This window comes from Alligator mississippiensis, chromosome 8, assembly GCF_030867095.1.
Source record: "Alligator mississippiensis isolate rAllMis1 chromosome 8, rAllMis1, whole genome shotgun sequence".
NCBI lineage: Eukaryota > Metazoa > Chordata > Crocodylia > Alligatoridae > Alligator > Alligator mississippiensis.
In genome coordinates this window covers 1,431,801-1,451,610 of record NC_081831.1, presented here as the reverse complement: position 1 = coordinate 1,451,610, position 19,810 = coordinate 1,431,801, and the positions used below count along the sequence as shown (strand labels likewise).

Below are 19,810 nucleotides of genomic sequence, written 5' to 3'. Positions count from 1 at the left end.
AGTCCACAAGGGAGCTCCGATGCTTCCCAAGGGTAGTTTGGGAAGAGCAAAGCACAGTGCTCCAACCTACGCTCCTAGTAAAGGAAGGAAGGCTGCACTGTGTTGTCCTCTGTGAAGTCTGCAAGACTCAGCTGAGACAACAGGGGGAAATCCCAGGGGCTGTAAAGAGTACTTGGATGCACACCTGAGTAAAGTGCCGAACTTTCTAAACCTTTGGAGCAAGTCACTCAACCACCCTCCATAAATCAACTTGCACAGAAGCCAAGGTAAGAAGTTGGGAGCTTCTGTGATCTAAAATCCTAAACTTCAAAAAGCCCAGAGAGATCTACTGCCATTTTAAAAGTTACCGCGTGTGATGATGTGTGGCGCTGTTCTGTAACACTTCAGTTTCCTCCCTTGATTGTATGCTGGGGGGGGTCTCAAGTGAAATGCTTTGAAACTTCTGTAGCAGCAGTGTTGGAAGGTAGTCTCAGGACCCTTAAATACATCTAACTGGCATACTCAACATCAAAGCCCTGCAACCACGCTTCAGGGCTGGTCATTTCAGAGACCATAAAACCGAGCCCCTGTCTACCGTGCCCGACCGCCCCCAGAGGTTTGTGTGTCACCTCTGCCTGACTCTCCCTCTGCCTCAAGAAGGGTGTTTGTGCCTGAAAGCTTGCAAAGACCAATTGTTCTAACTATTTAGTTGATCTAATAAAAGATATCACATTTACCCAAAGAACCTTGTCTGCCTGTGTCCTTAGACCAACACAGCTACGACCAACACCCCTGTGCCACCTCTGGGCACTCCTGGCAGCTCCATCGCGCCAGCTGACCACAAAGGGCATCCTGGGAAGGCAACAGCTGCTGAAGACACGGCGGCACCTGACAGAAGGTGCACGTGTGCCTGCAGATGCCTTCTGCTCACTGCCGGCCTCTGGCAGAAGCCGGCTCCTGGCTGGAGAGGGGGTGGCAGTCTGCTGGCAGAAGGAAGGGGCTCTGCTGCCCTCTGTGTAGATGCCCTCATAGCTTTGCCGAGGGAACTTAAGCTCTGCCAGTTCAGCTCTGCAGTGTAGATTGGGCCCGAGTCAGCCCTTCCAGCGGAGTCAGGGGGCTACCTGATGACCCTGATACCTAACGAGAATGCCTGCAGTGTGGTACGCACAACAGGAGAGATGGTTACATGCAATATTCAAATCAAAATAGGCAGGGCTTGGACGAGTGCGAAGAAGTCTGTACGTGCTTTATTTTACTGGCTTCTGGCACATCCGCAATTTGTTACTCCTCCCATCTATCACCATCTACCATCATTGTAACTCCATTCCTGGGACCTGAGCCATTTGAGTGCTACGAGGTAGGTACTGGAAAGACAAGAAAGGAACTAAAATAGGGTTTTCAAATGAGTCACAATTAATTGCAAATGACAGAGCAAGCTGTTCCTGCATTTCCCCCAGGTGCTTCTGGAGGCATCTAAATATAAACCTTTAGGTTTGGAAGAAAGGGCTCCGTGGTCAAGAAGCAAGCGCTCCCCCCGGTTAGCTTCTACACCTGACACTCAGGCCAAGAGAAAATAGATTCTGACAGTTCAGTTTTGAACTCTGGCCCAAAAGACTTAAACCGAATGCAATTACAGGCTTGAGCAACACACAGCTTGTGCTTTTTTCTGTATGCTTGTCTAGCTTAGACAAGGGAATCTCCTTTTCGGTAGAAAAAAAATCACCAAGACGTGACAGGGTGTTCTGCGAACGGCCAGGCAGCAAGCTAACTTCCACCCCCTAACGCATCCTGCAAAGGAAAGGACTTCTCACCCAAAGGGTGCCCACAGGATTTATTGGAGCGACTTTAATGTGTGGAGGAGTCCGTGTCCAGCTCTCAGCCCTGCGCTCACGATGGCACCTTCTGAACAAGCAACTGCTGCCCGGTGGGACCTTCTACTGGGCAACCTGCGTGGAACAGCCTGTCACAGCTTTTCCTAACCTCTCCTAGCATGTGGGCTTCACGTAAGGCTGCATCCTGGAAACTCATTCTGGGCCAGATAAAGGTGCAGCAATGTCCGGTTTGCCCCGCGGGACAAGCGAGCATGCCGATAAACCCTAGGACAGAGATCAACCAGATTCTAGACAGTCTCACCCCATTTTGTGCCCATGCTGAGACCGCAGCTGGGCAACAGCAATACAGCACTGAAAACTGAGCGGGACAGGAGACAGGTGGCCTTGCTTGGTCTTCTGTTTCTATAGACCGAGCGTCAAATTCTGGCTTTGGCCGGAAGGGGAGATTCCCTCTCCTCCTCAGCTGTTTATTTAGGTTTGCAATAAAGACAAGTCACTGCACAGTAAAGCAAGGAGCTGCTCAGGAGACACCCAAGCAGAATGGAAATGATGGTGGAACTGTGCCGGTCTTTGCCTTGCTACAGGCCATTATAAGGCTTGCTCTCGTCAGCACTTGAATTAATCCTGAAAACAACTCCAAAATGACAGAGTGCTAAAAGACTGGGAAGAACCGTAGCAGACACTGCAGCAGCTGCCTGGGTAACAGCGCTGCGAAGGTTGCCTGAAGCCTGCTCAGCATTCTGCTTCCTGCGTGTTCGGCTGTGCTGGAAGTTACATAAGGGCCGCTGGGAAATCGGGATGGCTTGATTTCTTTTAAAGTTCATGAAAGAGGGAGAGTGGGGAGGCAGAGGGGAATCTATCAGTATTTCCAGCCTTTGTGATAACGACCTCACCGATGACGCAGGCATGAAGAAAGAACCCCAAGACATCTTTTATACATCTAAGCATGATGAAAAAAGGGAAAAGGGACTTTGCCAGTGCAATTCCACATGCGCTGGAAAAGAACAGAGGGAATTTCTACAAAGGTTTCTCAGACTCATAGAGCTAGTGCTCGAAGGCGTGTTCCCCTCTCCTGCTAGATTACATTCATTTTTTTCTCCGATGATAGCACTGGCGATCGCACCGACTCAAGCAAGTGCCACATCTGACGTAGCTCCTGGCAGAACTGGAACGACCCGAGTCAGTGCGATAATGACGGGGGTACGGGCAGCAGGAGGAGAGGTTCGATTTCACAGAGCGGACCATGACAAAAAACATCCACGAGATGCAATCAAAGCACCAGGCAAGTGGTGGGCTGTGCAATTTAAAACAACAGCTGAGCTGTGTAATTAGTCGGACCAATTCAAAGCCAGTTTAACGGACCTTGTAGGACAGATTTACAAAATGACTCTCGTCAGCAATGAACATAAGAAATAAACACTGCTTCTTCAGTGATAACTTTGGCTTTGTTTGGGTACGTGCAGGGGCGGATCTGGGGGTCGGGAGCAGCACTGGTGCAATCGCACCCCCTTTTTGACTCCTGCCCTACACACCGGCAGCACGGAAGGAGTCCGTTGACTTCCTGGCTCATTGTTATCTACCCGGCCCCTTCTAAGCCTATCATTCCACGGAGGTAACGACCCTCTCTCCTTTTTAACGGGCTGCATGTTCCACCTGTCCAGCCAGCCTTTGTTCTGCCCTTCTGCTGCCTTCATTGCTCCTGGAAAAGAAGCCCTGCAGACTGGTGATAACTCATTCCAATGGAGTTCTATTCACTTTTGCTTCAATCTTAAATTGAATCAGACAGCCTAGGCCCCTAGCCTATTAGTAACGCTTCTCGTTGATGTTGAACTGGAGAAGAATAGGTGGTTTTATAAAGGATGATGTTCTTCACCATTTGCACCCCACTTTCAAAATTCAAGATCCACCCAGGAATACCGAGAACTCTCCATCCATTCAGCCACTGGCCACCAGGGCCACACAACTGGTTAAGAGCTTAGGCAGGTCACCTGGGTACCACGAGGGCACAGTTGTGCGGCACCCAAACCTGGGCACTGGTGTTTTTACTGAGGCCCTTTCCTCTGCCTGCTTCTGCTAGCCCCTTAAAGATACTGCAGTGATTCTAAGCCTTGATCTTGGGGGCGAGAGGCAGTCCATTCCCCACGTACCACAGCGGCAAACACTGACCACGAGCCCACCAGGAGTGCTGGTGTGGTTTGGACGGGAGACAACGGCTCCTGCTTGGGGCTGCATGCTTTTCCTGTAGTGAAAAGCAAGTTTTGAACTGACATACCCAATGAAAACAGAGCCGAAATCTTTCACACGGAGCCCAGGGACTCCGATACACAATTCCCATTAAAGTGAATCCCACCTGCTTTGTCGATGTATCCCATCATCTCCTTCACTTTTTCCCCCCAGAGCAAGAGACGGTCCTGGGAGACCACGATTCAGATGGAGAAAAAAATCTAATATTCTCTGGGTTGTGTGAACTGTGCATGGCAGCCTGCTCCTCCGAGATCAAACCCTAAGTGACGGCAAGTGGGGAACTAACATTTCTTGCAGACATCTCACAACTCGTAGGCTAGTCCCTGCACTTAGTCTGTCTCACAATAGGATGCCCTTCCTATTGGGGACCACTACCCTCCACGAGCCCCAAGACAGCCAGGATCCTTCAGGGAGTGCAGCAGAGTACTGCTTCTCATGACAGTGCTCGTAGTGAAGCAACAAATAACAAGCACCTTCCCCAAACACTGGCAGCAAAGGGACCTGGGGTGGAAATGGCCCAGGGTGGCTGCCAAACCCAGATTTCCTTCTGATATATGTAATGCAAATGGCACCACAGGCAAAGTCAGCTGAAGTTTCCCCACCCAAAAGAGATTCTCACAGTAGATCACAGGCCCTCCAATGCCCCACGAAATGCAGAGTGCAGATGGAGAGGCTCATGCCTTTAGAGGGGGGACTTTCTGACTATAATTGCTATAAGCAGCATAAAAAGGGATCTTTACAGTCCACCATCATTCTCTCTCTCCCCACTCCCCTGACACAGCCTAGAGGATGCAAGACTGAGGAGGTATGAGCAAGAAGTGGAGGTATGAAAAGAACTTGACCCTCCCACCCCAAACCACTTCTGATTTAGAAGACAGCCTGCCCAAAATAGCCTGGAGCATCGGAGGGTGCCCAGGGAGTGGGTTTAAAGCAAAAAGGAGGAGCTGCTGGTCCCAGCCTGTCCTGCCAGCTCAAGGCAGGGACACTACGACTTTAGCCCGGATCTACTGCACAGTGGTGCACGGCCCTGCTAACAGGCTGCCGGAGCTGAAGCAATGCTGAGAAACCTTCCCTTTGGGAGCAGGTTGGGAGACTGCGATCCTTTCGCAAGAATGAAAAACCCCTGGCTTTAAACACACAAATGCTGAAGGTAATGGGATTCTGTGTAAGTTATGAATTTTAAACACCTCTGTAAGCTGTGTCGTTTACTGCTGGATATGAGCTCTTCCTGATTGAATATGAATGAGGGAGGCTTTGGAGCACAGCTTTTTTATTTTCTTAAGTTTCCTTCACTCATCTCCAGCTCATTCCTAGACTCTTTTTCAGCTAGGCTGTAAAGCTCTCCTGAGACGCACACAAACCATCGAGCAGGCAGCGGGAGTCTCTTGCAGAAGGGTGGGGACAAGCTCGTGACGAAGGAGGGAGCTGAGGTCCTAGTCTACTACAGGTGGAAGCACTCCAGCACGCCTGCGAGGCCTCCTCAGAAAGGACCAGGGTCAACAGTCTGTGTCAAGGGCTGTGGATTTTAACAACTGCACTTTATTAAGATGGAAAAGGAGCGATTTAGAACTGCCATGGGGGCCCTCAGCCCCCAGTTAATGATCAACTAGATCTGTTTATCAGTGTGATCCCCAAACCCTTCTGGTACTGGAGTGTAGCATGCAGGATTTTCATTCACCGGCCTGCTACATTTTTCACCCTACCCCCATGAGACCACAGGTGAGAGGGACTTTTCAAGGTGCGGGCATGACTGGGGGGGCCCATATAACTCATATCCATGGATGGATCTGAGCCTTCCCTGTCATTTGTCTGATGTACAGCATCTTCTCCAGTCCGTGGGGCAAGGGGCTGTTTCCAACCTGGGTCACCTCCATGTTAGCTGGCTCTGTTGCTTTCTGTCACACTGGAACGGTTCTTAGCCCATTAGACAGCTGATGCCGAGTTAAAGAAAAATGCTGCTAGATCGACCAGGCATGCCTGGAAAATGCCATCAGAAAAAATAGTCAAAGAGCTGAACTAGTCTACTGAAAAGCTTCCTACCCAGTTCTACAGAGGAAATGAGGGTTGCATCTCCCATGCAAAATCAGCTGCACGCTACAGGCACCAACATCTCTGTTCTGCATTGTGGGTATTATCTGGAGGGCCAAGGCTTCTGGGCAGAACAGGATAGTTTAGCGACATGACAGCTGGTGTTCCTACCTTTCCCAGAAGGAAGTAGTGCAGATGGGACTGGATGGAAAGGGATCAGTTCTGGTCCTCTTTGCCCAAAATGGACTTCTGCGAAGCACCAAACTTGGTCTGCTCTCTTGGCACCCAGGCAATTAAGACATGGCCCAGGGCTTCTCCTTTCTCATCTCAGTTTAAAACTGCACATGCGTGCACATACTCACCAGAAATATCAACTGGGAAAGGCCTGCCTGTAGACTACTGCAAATGGTGTAACAAACCAAGCACAACTTCCAACAAAACCAAAGGCGAGGTAGAAGCCAGTGGCAAGGAGCCCAGCTATCATGTCCATGGAAACTGCAGTGGCTGTAAGATCCTCAGGGGTGCTACCTTTCCACTGCAAAGCCTTAAAAGGAATCTCATCACAAAACACCTCCATTTCTTTGCTTGTGGTGTCTCTCTTTTCTTTGATCCTGTTTCCCCAAACAGATCTTCAGGTTAAGTCCCCTCTCGCCCTTTCTCCATATAACCTGCTCAGGCTCAGTGACAGCATTTACCCAACGTGAGAATTCTTGTTACGGTGCCACCTCCTGGAGCCACGCATCAGGGCTTTTTGCTGACCTGCAATGCTGTGGTCACAAGAGGGCAAAGAAAGGAGAAAAGGAGGAAAGGCAGGAGAGCCCTTGCTCACCTATCAGTGAATTCAGCGAGGAATAGGAGCTGACTCTTCTCATCTTGTCAATGGTCTCAAATGACAGGATGTACTCTTCGTTCTCAGGGCTGCCCAAGGTGCTGCTGGCGCTGCTGCTGGTGCTGAGATTCCCCGGAGAGAAGGCAACAGAGCTTCCGGCTGCTAAAAGGGAAGCAGACAGACATGAGGGCAAGTGCTAGCGACAGAACCATCAGCGCTCTGCTATCTGGGCACTGTTACCAACGCTGCGACATGCAGTAGGTGAGGGTAGGAAAAATATCTTCAAACCCTGCTTTCTGAACACTGGGCGTTCAAAAACAGGCTACGTGTCAGGTTCCAGCAATGATGCAGTCTGCAGAAAATCCCTGTGCCTCAGGAGGGTGCCCTGCTCAGTCTCCTGTAGCTTATAAAATTAATACTAATAAAGGCCAGGGATATGCATATCTCCTTGTAGGATTGGCAGACGAATGCCCTGCCATAATGGTTAGTTGGCCCTTGATGCATTTCAGGTGGCAGAATTTCAGAGCTGGCAAATGGACCAAATGAAATAAAACCTCGCATGAGGGAAGTGGTAAGAAAAAGAAACCAGTCCTCTTACGTTCTTCATTCAAGCTGAGGTTCTGCAGAGACTTGTTCAGGTTCCTGGCTGTGGTGACCGCTCGGATGTTCCCATAGGAGCTGACTGACCGCAGTCGCGGAGTGCACGGACCATCTCTGACTGGCGTCAAGCTCCCACCCTCTGCAAAGGCAAAGTTTAGCAGTTGTGCACAGAATCACAAGGGAGCAGCCCCGCCACAGCAACATACTGTGATCAGAGGAAGCAATTCATTCAATTTAAGCAAACCACTGGCTTGAAGGATGCTCAGTTACTGCCATCTGTCCTGAAGTAGTGAGTAAAGACCAAGGGCTGGGGTGCCCACATCCCCCCTCCACACAAAGAACAAGGCCCCAAGTTCTTGGGCTCCAGTCCCATCAAATCCCATAAATTCAGCAGGACCAAGCCTTGTCAGTCCCTGCAGACAGCTAGGAGGAACAAGGTGCTTCTTTCCTCCAAGCCAGTGCTAGACTAGTGCCCACACCCGGTCCTAATGTCCTGTTGCTGGAGGTGCAGTCATGTACAGGACACTTAAGCTATTAAGTCCCGATTGCATCTGTTCATTAACAATCTGGTGGCATTTTTTTCTGTAATAAAAGTTTATTAAACTCCTGACTTTTGGGCCAAATTTCAGCTCTGGCTTCGACTCAACTCTTACCCCATGCCCTGAAGACCTGTAATTTCAACTGACCAAGCCACCCTTCACCTCTACTCCTAACCACCCGCGGATTGTGTCAAGGCTGCAGCCCACCTAGGTCATTCTCTCACAGCCGTGCCTGCGTCTCAGTGATACAAGCTCTGCTTACAGCATGCCCATTTGAAGCACACACTGGGATCCTTCCGGATAATGAAAAGTGCTATATAATTGTAGGGGATGACTATTTTCTGCAGCTGAGGGAGGAATGTGGGGAAGCTGGTTTCTAATATGATTCATTGCTCCAGACAAAGGAACTATTAAATTACTCATTGCAGAGCGAGTACACATTCTCTCCTGCAAGCTCTTGTTGCAAAAGTCCTGTTATCCCTGATGATTTCCAATATATTTAATCTCTAAAAAATGAGAGGCCAGGACCAATTTCTCTAAGGGCCTTTTATTCTTCAAATGAAGCCAAATGCAGAAGGGTGAGAAGAAACAGCACATTAAGCACAAAGGGAGAGAGACAAATGAAAGGGCACAGGTACGCTCCAGGAGGATACTGCAACGTGAAGTTCTCCACTGTCTCACCTGATGCCTTCCAACAGCTCACAGCAGGATGAGCTCACTGTAGAACAACAAGACTTCTCATTAGCAGCCTCAGCTCACGCAAGAGAGAAATCACCTGTTTAATATGCCGTGGGGCTGAAGATCAGCATCAGCTTCACCCCCTGCCTTGACAGCAGACTTCAACCTCGAGCAGGATAAATCCCTGCCCAGGCCAGCTGGGAGTTCAGTCTGCAGGGTTCCTTAGCACGCCGTGGCCTTTTCAGATGGAGACCTGCCCGAGATGCTGCTCTGCAGGGCAATGCATCACACTGCCAAACAGGCAGCAGGGCTGCCCACAGCATCACTAAACCGTATAGCCCTGCTGTTTGTCGGGCAGATCAGCATCTGAAAAAACAGCACCTGGCCATGCAGTCAATTCCCTTCACTGAGGCTCCTGGGTACTTATAAGGATCACAGTTTCCCTGCCTATCAGAACTCAAAAGGCGTACCTGTGGCAGCTGGAGAAGGCAGAGGGTAATTCTTCTCTTCTTCCATGAACTGCAAGGCAACAGTGCAGAAATTGCTCTCGTACTGAACCACGAGGTGACTCAAAGCCACCACCAGCTCCTGTGAGGGGGGCAGGAGGGAAGAAACAGACCCTGACTGTCAGGTATGTCAAAAATCAAACAACTGGCAGCAAGGAAGGGGAATTATTGACGGCTAGAGAACAAAGCGATCAACAACCTATTCCAGAGGAATTCATCACGTAGACCCTGGGCCGCCCGATACCAAGAACCAATAATCAAAGCAGAGGGTATATTTTTCACGGCACATGCAGGGAGTATCTTTTATCATCAGAAACAATTTGCTCCATGCAGGAATGATCACCTGACATGAAATTTACTGTTAGAAATAAAGCACAGCAGTCATATGGATCCCTGCCTAGAACCAATCTCCAGCAAAAGATAACGGCCGGCCGGCCGGGGGGGACGACATTGGGCGGAGAATTCTTGCCCTAGCCCTGGGCTTCAGTCGAGGGGTGCTGACGAGAGCCTCAGACCCAGCGCAAAGTCTACTCGAGTCTGTGAAACAGCAATTTAAACACTGCAGCTATAAGCCGCACATAAATATTCTTCCTTGATGTCTCTTTCAATGGCAAATGCTTCTCAGGACCAAATATGCTTGCATTCGGGGGTGGAGGGAAGGGACAACAGTGCAAATCCCTATTGTAAGACTTTCTCTTTTCCATTCGAAGGAAGGGGGGCAGTCTATGCCTCTGTATTTCCAAGCCACTCTGTAGATCTGAGACATTCATTTTTCATGGTGCTAAGTGCCGCAGAAATTCCTAGGTGCTTAGCACTGTGATGAATATAGAGGAGATATAACAGAGGCATCTGTCCCGCGAGACCTTGCTGTTATGCCAAAACCCTGCTGACTGAACTTGAGTCCTGTGGTGCATCATCTTAAATTGAACACCCCACCAGTCTGACAGATCCCCAAATAATCCTGCATTACAGAAAATTACCATACATTTTCACAGATCGCGCTTGTGAGCCTGTGAAATCGCCCTGTTCCCCAAAGCAAAGGCTGCCACAGAGAAAAAAACCATTTCTCAGGTCACCTGCCAGCAAGACCAGAGCATTTGCTTCTTCTGCGATGCTTTTCACCGCCGCATGGTGCTGGAAAACAATACTGGCGTAGAGTTTGTTCTTAAAGTGCTTCTAACAGAGGAGAGGGGCAGAGCGGTGTGGAGGATACCTCCGCTGGTCTGTGCACACTTCTCTCCAAAGCAGAGAGATTATACACAACGATCCCCCTTGGCCCTCCAGGGAGACGCGGCAAACGGATGGCAAAAGGGCAGAGCTTTGCGAATCCCCTCTGTCCTGAGCCAACATGACAAGAAGGAGCTTCTCTTCCGTGAGCATCTTTTTAGCTTTTAAAAACAAGGCAGAACAAAGTCCCTGTGCAACCAGCCCTCTGACAGAATTAATACCCATCTGTCACCTCAAGTGAGGATGAGGGCACTTTTTTCTACTTGGCTTGGAGAGGCATTGATTTTTCCTTCTTCCAGCGCGAGGATCCGAGCAAAGCCAAAGTGCTTGGTTTCAAAATGAATTCTTCACAACAAAGGTCTTTTACTCCTGGCCAGGCTCCCTGCTCCCCACACTCTTTGATTCAGCCTGATATTGTCAGATTGATGTCGTGTCACGGAAAGTACCGAACTGGAGGCTAGGACACCGCGCTCTCCTCTCACGTACCGGCTGCTCCCCTGCCCACGAGACATGTGCTTCCTGCTGTGCAATAATGAATTGTGCTAAGGAGCAGGACACTTGCCCCCCACGGCAAAGGCTAAAGCACAGTCTGCTCACATGTGACATGCTGGAAGGAGCTGCTACCTGTGCTACAATCACTTGAAATCCCACCGAAGAGACACCAGTAATGGGCTGCTGGGGGGCATTGCAGAGCCACTGGGAAGCCAGCTCAACTGTACTCCTAACCCTGCTGACACGGTCAGGCCAGGGGAGGCAGCCAGGCACACCGCTCTCCTGGTACCGATGCTGGCTCTTAGGAGCAGCACTGCTTACCAGGCAATGGAGCGCCAATCCATTCCCGTGGTCTAGTGGGCTGAGCTGAGAGAGGGGAGCCCTGAAGAGATGGTGGGGGAAGGCGTGACAAGGCTTGGACAGCCTTGTAGGATCGCGTTGGCAGCCATGCCAGACTGCTATCACCTTGCTGGGGTCATCTGATCCCAGCAGTCTTTCCTGCCCAAGGGCAGGGGGGCTGGACCCGATGATCTGTCAGGTCCCTTCCAGCCCCTCACAGCTATGAAACTATGACTGATATGAAGGGCTTGCGGTGGTTCCTGCTACCTCTTCAATGGCCTTCGTCTCTAAAGCAGATGTTGATGTCTCTCCAAGAAGACATACATTGAAACGCAGTCACATCGCCACGTATTCTGAAGCATAAGATGTCCTCTTAGTGTTAGTTCAGCCCAGCCTCTGCTGTGCTACTGGTATCGCACTGAAACAAAACCAGAACACCCGAGTGCATCCCGCCAGGGACAGGCTGGCCGCCGGGTTGTGCCTGGAACAATCCAGAAGCCCAACAGGTAGCTCACGTGTGCGTGTCGGATAATGGAGGAGAACCTGTAACCTTCAAGAGACGAGGGAGTCGCTACTCAGTCGCTCTTACCGGCCCTCCTTCTGATTTCTGAAAGCAACACAGTCTCTTTACTGAATGGAGATGTCATGTTTCCCTAGCCCATCCTGCATCCTCCCCTTGGGCTTCCGTACACTTCATGTTTCCAGTAACAGATTAATATTTAATATTTTATTTCAAACCCAAGGTCCTGTAATGTAAAACTTTGCTATCAAAACAGTAATAAACAGAAGAGCTTTACAGAGACAGACTGCAGCTCTCATGTCTGGAGGATGTAATGCAATCAGCCAGAATCCTCCGGAGTCCGGGTGCTAATGAGACTCCTCTCCTGGCTCTGTCCCTGCCACAGCACTGGCTTCAAACTCAGAGGATCAGTGGGCAAACAAAGAGATGCACTCTTGTTTCAGACATTTGCTTAAGGGAATGAGGTGGGTCAGGTGGACTCAGTGGTGCGTTATCAAATGGCAGATGTGTTCTGGTCTGAGCAATCCCATTTTAATACCTGATCTTTATTATTTGGTCATTAAGTTATACAGCGTGTTTTACGTACAACATATTTGTTGCTTCAAAAGGGATCCCTTATATCAGACAGCAAATGAAATTCCATGCCTATTAAAACCAATTTGAGAGACTCCTCCGAGCCCGAGCAGGAAATGGGATTTTCTGACGTTCGGGGCAGATGGGAGATGGATCAGCGCTCGAGTGACGGTACTGGAATTACTAACGCTGAGAGGACGCACAGTCTTGGGCTCACAATCAAGTAAGCTCCTACCAGCCAGCACCCTTGTGGCTACTTGATGTTCGAAACCATGAGCTACGTGCCAGGCTAACTTGCTTTTCTTCAGAATGGCGAAAGCAGCTAACACTATTCTTCATGCTAGAAGCATGAGGCGGAGAGGAGACTGACATTTATATAAATCTCCCAGGAAATGAAGATGCAAAGTGATCAACACAAAAGGCCTTGGCACTCTGAACTGTGTGATGTACAAAGGCTCTGTACTTCCAGCAGAACCATCTGAATAGCTACAATACTCCAGGGCTGTTTGAAGGAGCCACTGGGGCAAACAAATTGCTCAGTAGGTTCTGGGTAATAACACAAGGCAAATGGAAAGGAGTGGGGGAAAGCACCGAGCAAGGGAGAAGGCCCATGTGTTTCCACTGGGCCATTACTGTCCCGTTGTAGATGGAGGTGCCCCTGTGGTCAGTCTCTCATATGCTAAAGGAAACTCTTCTCAGCGTTCCTTGGGGTGAGCCCATAGAAACAGATTACTGGGACAGAGAGAGCAAGCACACAGTAACATTGGTCTCACATTGTACAGATTCCACTTCAAGTAAATGGTGGGAGGGTGTAACGAGTCCAGGCAACTTTTTTGGCGGGGGGGAGCAGGTATGTACACAGGTGGATGAGGGAGTTGGCTCTGAGCGCTCCCAGGGACCACCCGACTCCAATGCAGGTGACAAAACAAGGCAGTCTGTTCACCTGTAACCAGCAGCTAGAACCCTAAGATGTTCACCGGGGATGGCTGCGCCTGTGTGTTGCTGCCAAGTAGTAAAGTAAGCCTCTCTACAAAGCATCAAAAGACAGACCAAATAAATGCTTCCAAATCCACAAAGATGTCCACTTTGCATAGGATTTGCTGATCCTCCCACCTCCCGCTAAACCATCTTTCCGTACCTTTCTAACCATGGGGCTCCCGTCATTGATGAGCTGGGCCAGCATCATGGCCACATTGTGATCGATGGTGGTGGAGTGATCAGTCCGCTCAGCAGAGTTGCCCACAAATGTGCCCAGTGCAAAGACAGCAGCACAGCGCACCTGTAAGAGACCAAACATTACCTGTTGGCTTCCTACCTGGTCCTGGCTTCGCACTTCTCGCTGCAAGCTCTTACCCTGGAATCTCTCCAGAGCCAGGCTACTGAGTCAGGCAAATGGAGGGGGCAATGGGGGCTGAAGAGAAGCCCACCGTTAGAAGGGAAGAACAGATCCAACTGGCCACCTTCCAGCTTTGTGCAATTGGAAATACATTTCTCCTCCAAACACCTGCCGGCTTTCTCCTCGGTGACGTTTCAAAAGGCACTGGCTAGAACCTGCTAATTAGCAGTGCAATGTGAACAGGGAGTTACTTTTGGACCAAAGTCCCCTTTGCACTAGAGTGCAAGGACAAAAGAAAAAGGTGCAGATGACTAAAAAAACAGGAAAAGGGGCAGGCTGACCCATCACACAGCAGACTGGGACCCAGTTTGTTCTCTGCAGCCTGCCTTGGCAGAAACTGGGAATGGTGTCAGTATTATCAGTTTCTGGAGGATGGGACTCCAAACTCAGCTCTGAACTCCTCCCTCTGGCAAAGTGACCAGAGGTGCTGATAAGCCATCTGCACTGTCAGCTGATTTTTTGCGAGGCTCTTATCGCTGTGAATGGGGACAAGGGAAAGGAGGTGGCAGATACCTGGCACGGGGAGCATTAAATCACAGCAAGAATGTTTAATCACTACAGGCTGCTACTGCCCTTTATCTCCAGGCTTATTTCTCCCAGCAGTAATAAAACTCCCCTGGGGTCGCAGAGTCCCTGTCAATCAGAGGGTGGCTCTGCTCAAGAGTCTCTCTTTCTGGGAGAATGCTTTCTATAAAGGCTAAACACATTCAATTAAAGTCGTAGTTTTACATCTCGCGGGCAGCGCTTTTCAAACTCAGACCGAAGGGATTGAAAATGGGCTGAACAGACAGCAAGCCGTGAGGCACAACTTGGGGGCAGGAGGGTCCGAAATGGGAGGAAGCAAACAGGGAGGGAGCATCTGTAAACCCTGCATCCCAAATGACTGAGCGTCATGGCTTATGCCCCTAATCTGTGGAAATATCAAAGAGCAGCTGCTTGGAGCCAGACTTTGATACAATTGGGAGATTCCTTGAAGAAATTGGTTTTAAAATGGCTGGCGTTGCCCTTGCTCAGAACGTAGGTATGCACGTAACACGGTACCTCTGGGATCGGGTCCGAGAGGAGGCTGTAGAGCTTCTCGTGCGCGCTGTCTCGCACACCGCACCACCGGGCCGAGTCAAAGTTCTGCCAGATCCGCCCTAAGCAAATAGCCACCCACTGGCGCAGGAGAGGGTGCGGATCATTTAGCTGCTCCAGGCAGATGGCAATGAGGTTTCCTTGGAGGCAGGCTTCCTACAACACAGTTCAATACTATTCACTGAGACCAGCAGCTTCTGATTCCGTCAATAAAAGCCAAGTTATGTCGAGACAGGGGAACTATGGGATGACAAAATTCCTTTAGGGTGAGGTGCTGCTCTAGCAAAATACGATCCGAGATGTTTTGCACATGGGTCTTATAAGGATCGGGAGAGGTCAGCTATGTACTGTTATGAAGCAAAATAATTAACAACATCCAGAAGGCTTCCTACCCCTCAGCAAACTTGCCTTTCCCTCAGTGGAAACACACCTGGCACCTGGAAGAGTCCCGAGGTTTATGGCTCACTCAACTGCTTGGCTTCCTACCCCTGCCCAAGACTTACAGCAAAACCTCCCTGCTTCCAGCTAATGGGAACTGGGCAGGATTCCATTCATAATGTCCTGGCAGTGGTTGCTGCCAAATGATGCTTCCCCCTAACCCCACTTCTGGGCAGAGATCGTCTCTGTTGCACATCCAGGACAACTGTGTGGATGTGAGAGGGTGGATGGAGACACTGGACTAGAAATCTACCTTCCCACTCCCTCCTTCCAGCCCTGCGGTATGCTCTGATGCAAGCCCGACTATGGTGTAGAGGAGGGCAAAAGAGAGGCAAGGGATGGATGAAGGCTGCTGGGACTCACCTGCCCTGTATTGTAGTTGTTGACAATCACAGCCAGAATGAAAGCGGTCATTGTTCTGTGTTCAGCCTTAAAAGCAAAACAGCGTACGGTTCATTTTTTTCTTGAAAACAAGATGGAGAGTCATTATGTTGCTGCAGGGCTTGCAAGGAGACCCCCGCCTAGCCTTCTGGAGCTGTTTGGTGCGAGTCCCCTAAAACCCATGCTAACCTAAGAGCCCACAAGCTTAGTGCAGGGTTCTGGCTCCTTAATGGCACGGGGTTGGAACAAGGCAAGATAGTCTACCCCTCCCTCCTTGCCCACCTCAATGCTTAGAAGAGAAAGAGTGGCAGGCACCTGCTGGCTGTGTCTGTCTGTCTGACTGAGTCTAGCTGCCTTTTGGGAGACAGACATTTCAATGACAATTCTGCCAGGAAATGCAGCTGGCTGTAATGATGCATGGATGGCAAAGCTGAAGCCAGAGATTCGGGGAACTCTAGGGGAGGAAAATCTCTCTCCTGAGGAGGGTGGTGAAGCACTGGAACAGGTCACCCAGAGAGGTGGTGCAGTCTCCATCCTTGGAGGTGTTTAAGGCCCAGCTAGACGAAGCCTTGTCTGGGATGATGTAGTTGGGGCTGGTCCTGCTTGGAGCAGGGGGCTGCACTAGACGTGACCTCCTGAGCTCCCTTCAACCCTCCTTGTCTATGATTCTATTAAATGTTCAGGGCCTTAAAAACAGTTGAACTGTGTATGTTTGGGTTGCGGGGTTTATTATTATTATTAAAATACACTGTGCCAAAAATCTCAAACATAAATAAGATAGGCATGTGCAAAAAAATACCCCCCAAAACACTGTTCAGAAAGTGCCTGCTCACTCACGTATGGTTAGCTGCAGCTCTGAATTGCCTGGTTTACTTATGTCCTCTAGCTGGCAGGAAAGCCATTTCATGTTGTATTGTTTTACTTTTTTCTCTCTTTATTTCTTTAAGGATAAGCAGGGCAATGATGAGAGCAATGTTTTTGTGTGATTCCATTGCATTTCACTCTATTTTGTATGCCACTGTATTTTTCATTCAGATTCAGGATTTCTACAGCTTTCGCACAGAAAATCCAGTGGCCTATTTAGGTAATGCTAATGACAGCTGTGTACTTTTATCACTGTAGAAACCAGGGGAAAGTAGTCCCCGGTGTACTGTTCCTGGAGGGGACATAGGAATATCTATGGCAGAAAGCTACAAAATAGTGTTTTGTCAGAGGCAGGTAAAGAAGTTAGTGAAATTAGACAGCTTTTCAATCCATTTATCAGGGCACCTGCAGCTGCCACATCAGTTCAGATTAAATAAATAGAGTAAAGCAAAATAATCTCTGTTTAAAAGATTACCCCCCAATAAAAAATACTAAAGACCCACTGACTTTTGCAAACTTGTCCAACTGCAAAGTGTCTCCCATGGGACCCTGCATTACCGATTTCAATTTTCCCTGCGGCCAACTACACGGCCCTCAGTGCTGCTCCGTGGCAAGGCAGAGGGTGTCACTAGAGAAGCCATCTCGGCCAAGAGCACCAACCACATCACAACAGCAGCACATAAGGCAAGACAGACTAAGCAAATGTAAATGAGTCTGAAAACAATGATTTGTCCTTACTGGCATGTAGGGATCTGCCAAGACCGAAAGGAAATATTTGTGACCGTTGTCCTTCACAAGGTCAGCTTGGCATGACTGTAAAATGAGACACAGAGAGGGAAAAACAATTGAATACAATAACCGGGAATGGATTCTTTTTGCCTCTGTTGATTTATGAATATTTCATGTCCTAATCATTTTCCTCAAACCCAGTCTTCATCTGCCAAAGAGAAGCAGGAGCAAGTTCTTCTGTCAGGACTGCAGCCAAACCTGACCTGCTAGGAAGAGGTGACGGGGCGCTGCGACGGCTAAAGCAAACGGCCCGTGTTACTTGGAGCCTGAATGAAATACAAACTGCAGATGTGCCCTCCGGTTCTCAGGAGCGCTCGGGAGAGAAATAGCACATGCCGAGTTAAACCTGACCTCTTCTTGTTCCGCAGCATGCCCTCACCCTGGTATTTAAGAGGCACTACAGGGAAAACAGGAGGAATTGGATGAATCAGGTTTGTGACATTTACAAAAGTAAAAAAAAAAAAGAAAGAAAATGACATGTCTTAAAAGTCTCTTGTCTAATTCTCCACCTGGTTTTCTGACGGTTGCTATCTCTGTCCCACTGCTTAGGTGACAGACAAGAGGCAAGTTGCCCTATGCAGGTAAGATTTGCTGGTAACGGTTACCTATCACCTTCTCTATGTGAAGCTGAATTTTGGTCTCTGCAGCTCGTATAAAATCCTGGCCAAATGCCTCAGGCTCCCCAGATCCTCAGGCAGACATGGGGGCAGCTGCCCCGCACTTCCACCTCAAGTCACAACCTCTTCGCAGACTAACTGCCCTGGCTGGGAGGAAGGCTTGTGTGCTCGTATCCAGAGTCTGTTTTAGTGCTCCTGACTGGCAAGCATCTGGTGTGTGAGCACTCTGCATGCTCTCCCCAGGTATCCCTCCACAACCACCGCAAATGGCAGCCAGGGATCCTCCTGACTTTCCATTCATGACGCTCTAATGAGCAGAGACTGCTGATAACGACCCCCTGTCTGACAGCTGGGAATTACGAATAAATGTCTTTAAGGAGCTACAACATAAGGCAGGTAGGGTGCACCTCACAGACTAGAGATCAGGTGAGCACGCTGCTCCCAAAAGGTGCTAGACTAGCAGTCCTGGGGCCGAAGTTCCCAGTCTGCCCACTGCACAGTTCTCTTACAGCGACCTGCATGGACGGGCTGTTGCTTAGCTGGAGATGTTATGTGCAAGGGGTGGGAGACGGTGCATTTGTCATGTTCTGTTCATAGTTTCATAGCAGCTAGGGTTGGGAGGGACCTGAACAGATCATCTAGCCTGACCCCCTGCCACAGGCAGGAATGAATGCTGGGTTCACAAGACCCCAGACAGGTGATCCTCCAACCTCCTCTTGAATTTGCCCACGGTAGGGGCGAGGACCACTTCCCTGGGAAGTTGGTTCCAGATTTTGGCCACCCTAACTGTAAAATATTGCCTTCTGCTCTCCAACCTAAACCTGTTCTCCATCAGCTTACGACCATTGTTCCTCATCACCCCAGGGGGTGCTGGGGAGAAAAGGGCTCTGCCTATTTGCTGTTGATCCCCCCCGATGAGCTTGTAGGCAGCCACCAGGTCCCCCCTCAGCCTCCTCTTGCTGAGGCTGAACAGGTTCAGGTCCTTCAGTCTCTCCTCGTAGGGCCTGTCCTGCTGCCCTCTCACCAAGCGGGTCGCCCTCCTCCGAACCCTCTCCAGGCTGGCCACACGCAGTACTCCAACTGCGGCCTGACCAAAGTCGCATATAGGGGTGGAGGATCACCTCTCTGGACCAGCTTGAGCTGCACCTTTGGATGCATGACAAGGTCTGGCTGGCCTTGCTGGCTGCGGTCTGGCATTGGCGGCTCATGTTAATCTTGGAGACAATAATGACGCCGAGATCCCTTTCCGCCTCTGTGCTTTCAAGAAGGGAACTCCCCAGCCTGTACGTATGCTCTGGGTTCCTTCTCCCCAGGTGCAGCACCCTGCACTTGTCTGTGTTGAACCCCATCCTATTCTCGTCTGCCCACTTTTGTAGTCTGTCTAAATCTAGTTGCAGCCTCTCTCTCCCTTCAAGTGTGTCCACCTCGCCCCACATCTTAGTGTCATCAGCAAATTTGGACAGCGTGCTTTCTCTGATCTGGGGCTGGAACACAATTTGAAAGGCGACTTAATCGCACCTACATGGGCAAAACCAAACTGTGCCAGTGTGGATGAGACGCTAGCGTGCTCTAACATGATCTCAGGACATGTAATAAAAATGGCTTGCTAGGTAAACCTCACTACCACTGTGGGCAGCACGACGCACAGCATGCAGGGGTCTTCAGGGAACAGCATTTAGAGGAGATGCATGTGGCCTGGATTCAATTGCTCATAACCCACACCAGAAACTAAGTTTTCTTTTTGCTGTCGTACCCTCTCGAGTTGCAGGTATGACATATTAGGGTCACACTAAAAGAATACATGGTACGAAAGCAAAAATTTGAGGGGAAAATTTGACATGGCTTTCAACTCCCGTCGTGGC

General features: G+C 49.7%; 1 protein-coding gene across 7 annotated transcripts in view; it reads right to left on the bottom strand.

Moving 5' to 3' along the window:
* RPTOR (regulatory associated protein of MTOR complex 1) overlaps positions 1-19,810 on the bottom strand; it is a 249,291-nt gene that overhangs the window by 49,475 nt on the left and 180,006 nt on the right. For 5 of the 7 annotated variants that reach the window (XM_059731963.1, XM_059731958.1, XM_059731960.1 and 2 more), the window contains 7 exons: positions 17,281-17,355; positions 15,661-15,726; positions 14,824-15,015; positions 13,525-13,665; positions 9,200-9,317; positions 7,511-7,651; positions 6,913-7,074 (listed from right to left, as the gene is read on the bottom strand). In XM_059731963.1, coding sequence (XP_059587946.1) covers positions 6,913-7,074; positions 7,511-7,651; positions 9,200-9,317; positions 13,525-13,665; positions 14,824-15,015; positions 15,661-15,726; positions 17,281-17,355 — 895 coding nt within the window. The remainder of the gene's footprint in view (positions 1-6,912; positions 7,075-7,510; positions 7,652-9,199; positions 9,318-13,524; positions 13,666-14,823; positions 15,016-15,660; positions 15,727-17,280; positions 17,356-19,810) is intronic. The other 2 variants (XM_059731959.1, XM_006270638.4) reach the window with 1 other exon arrangement.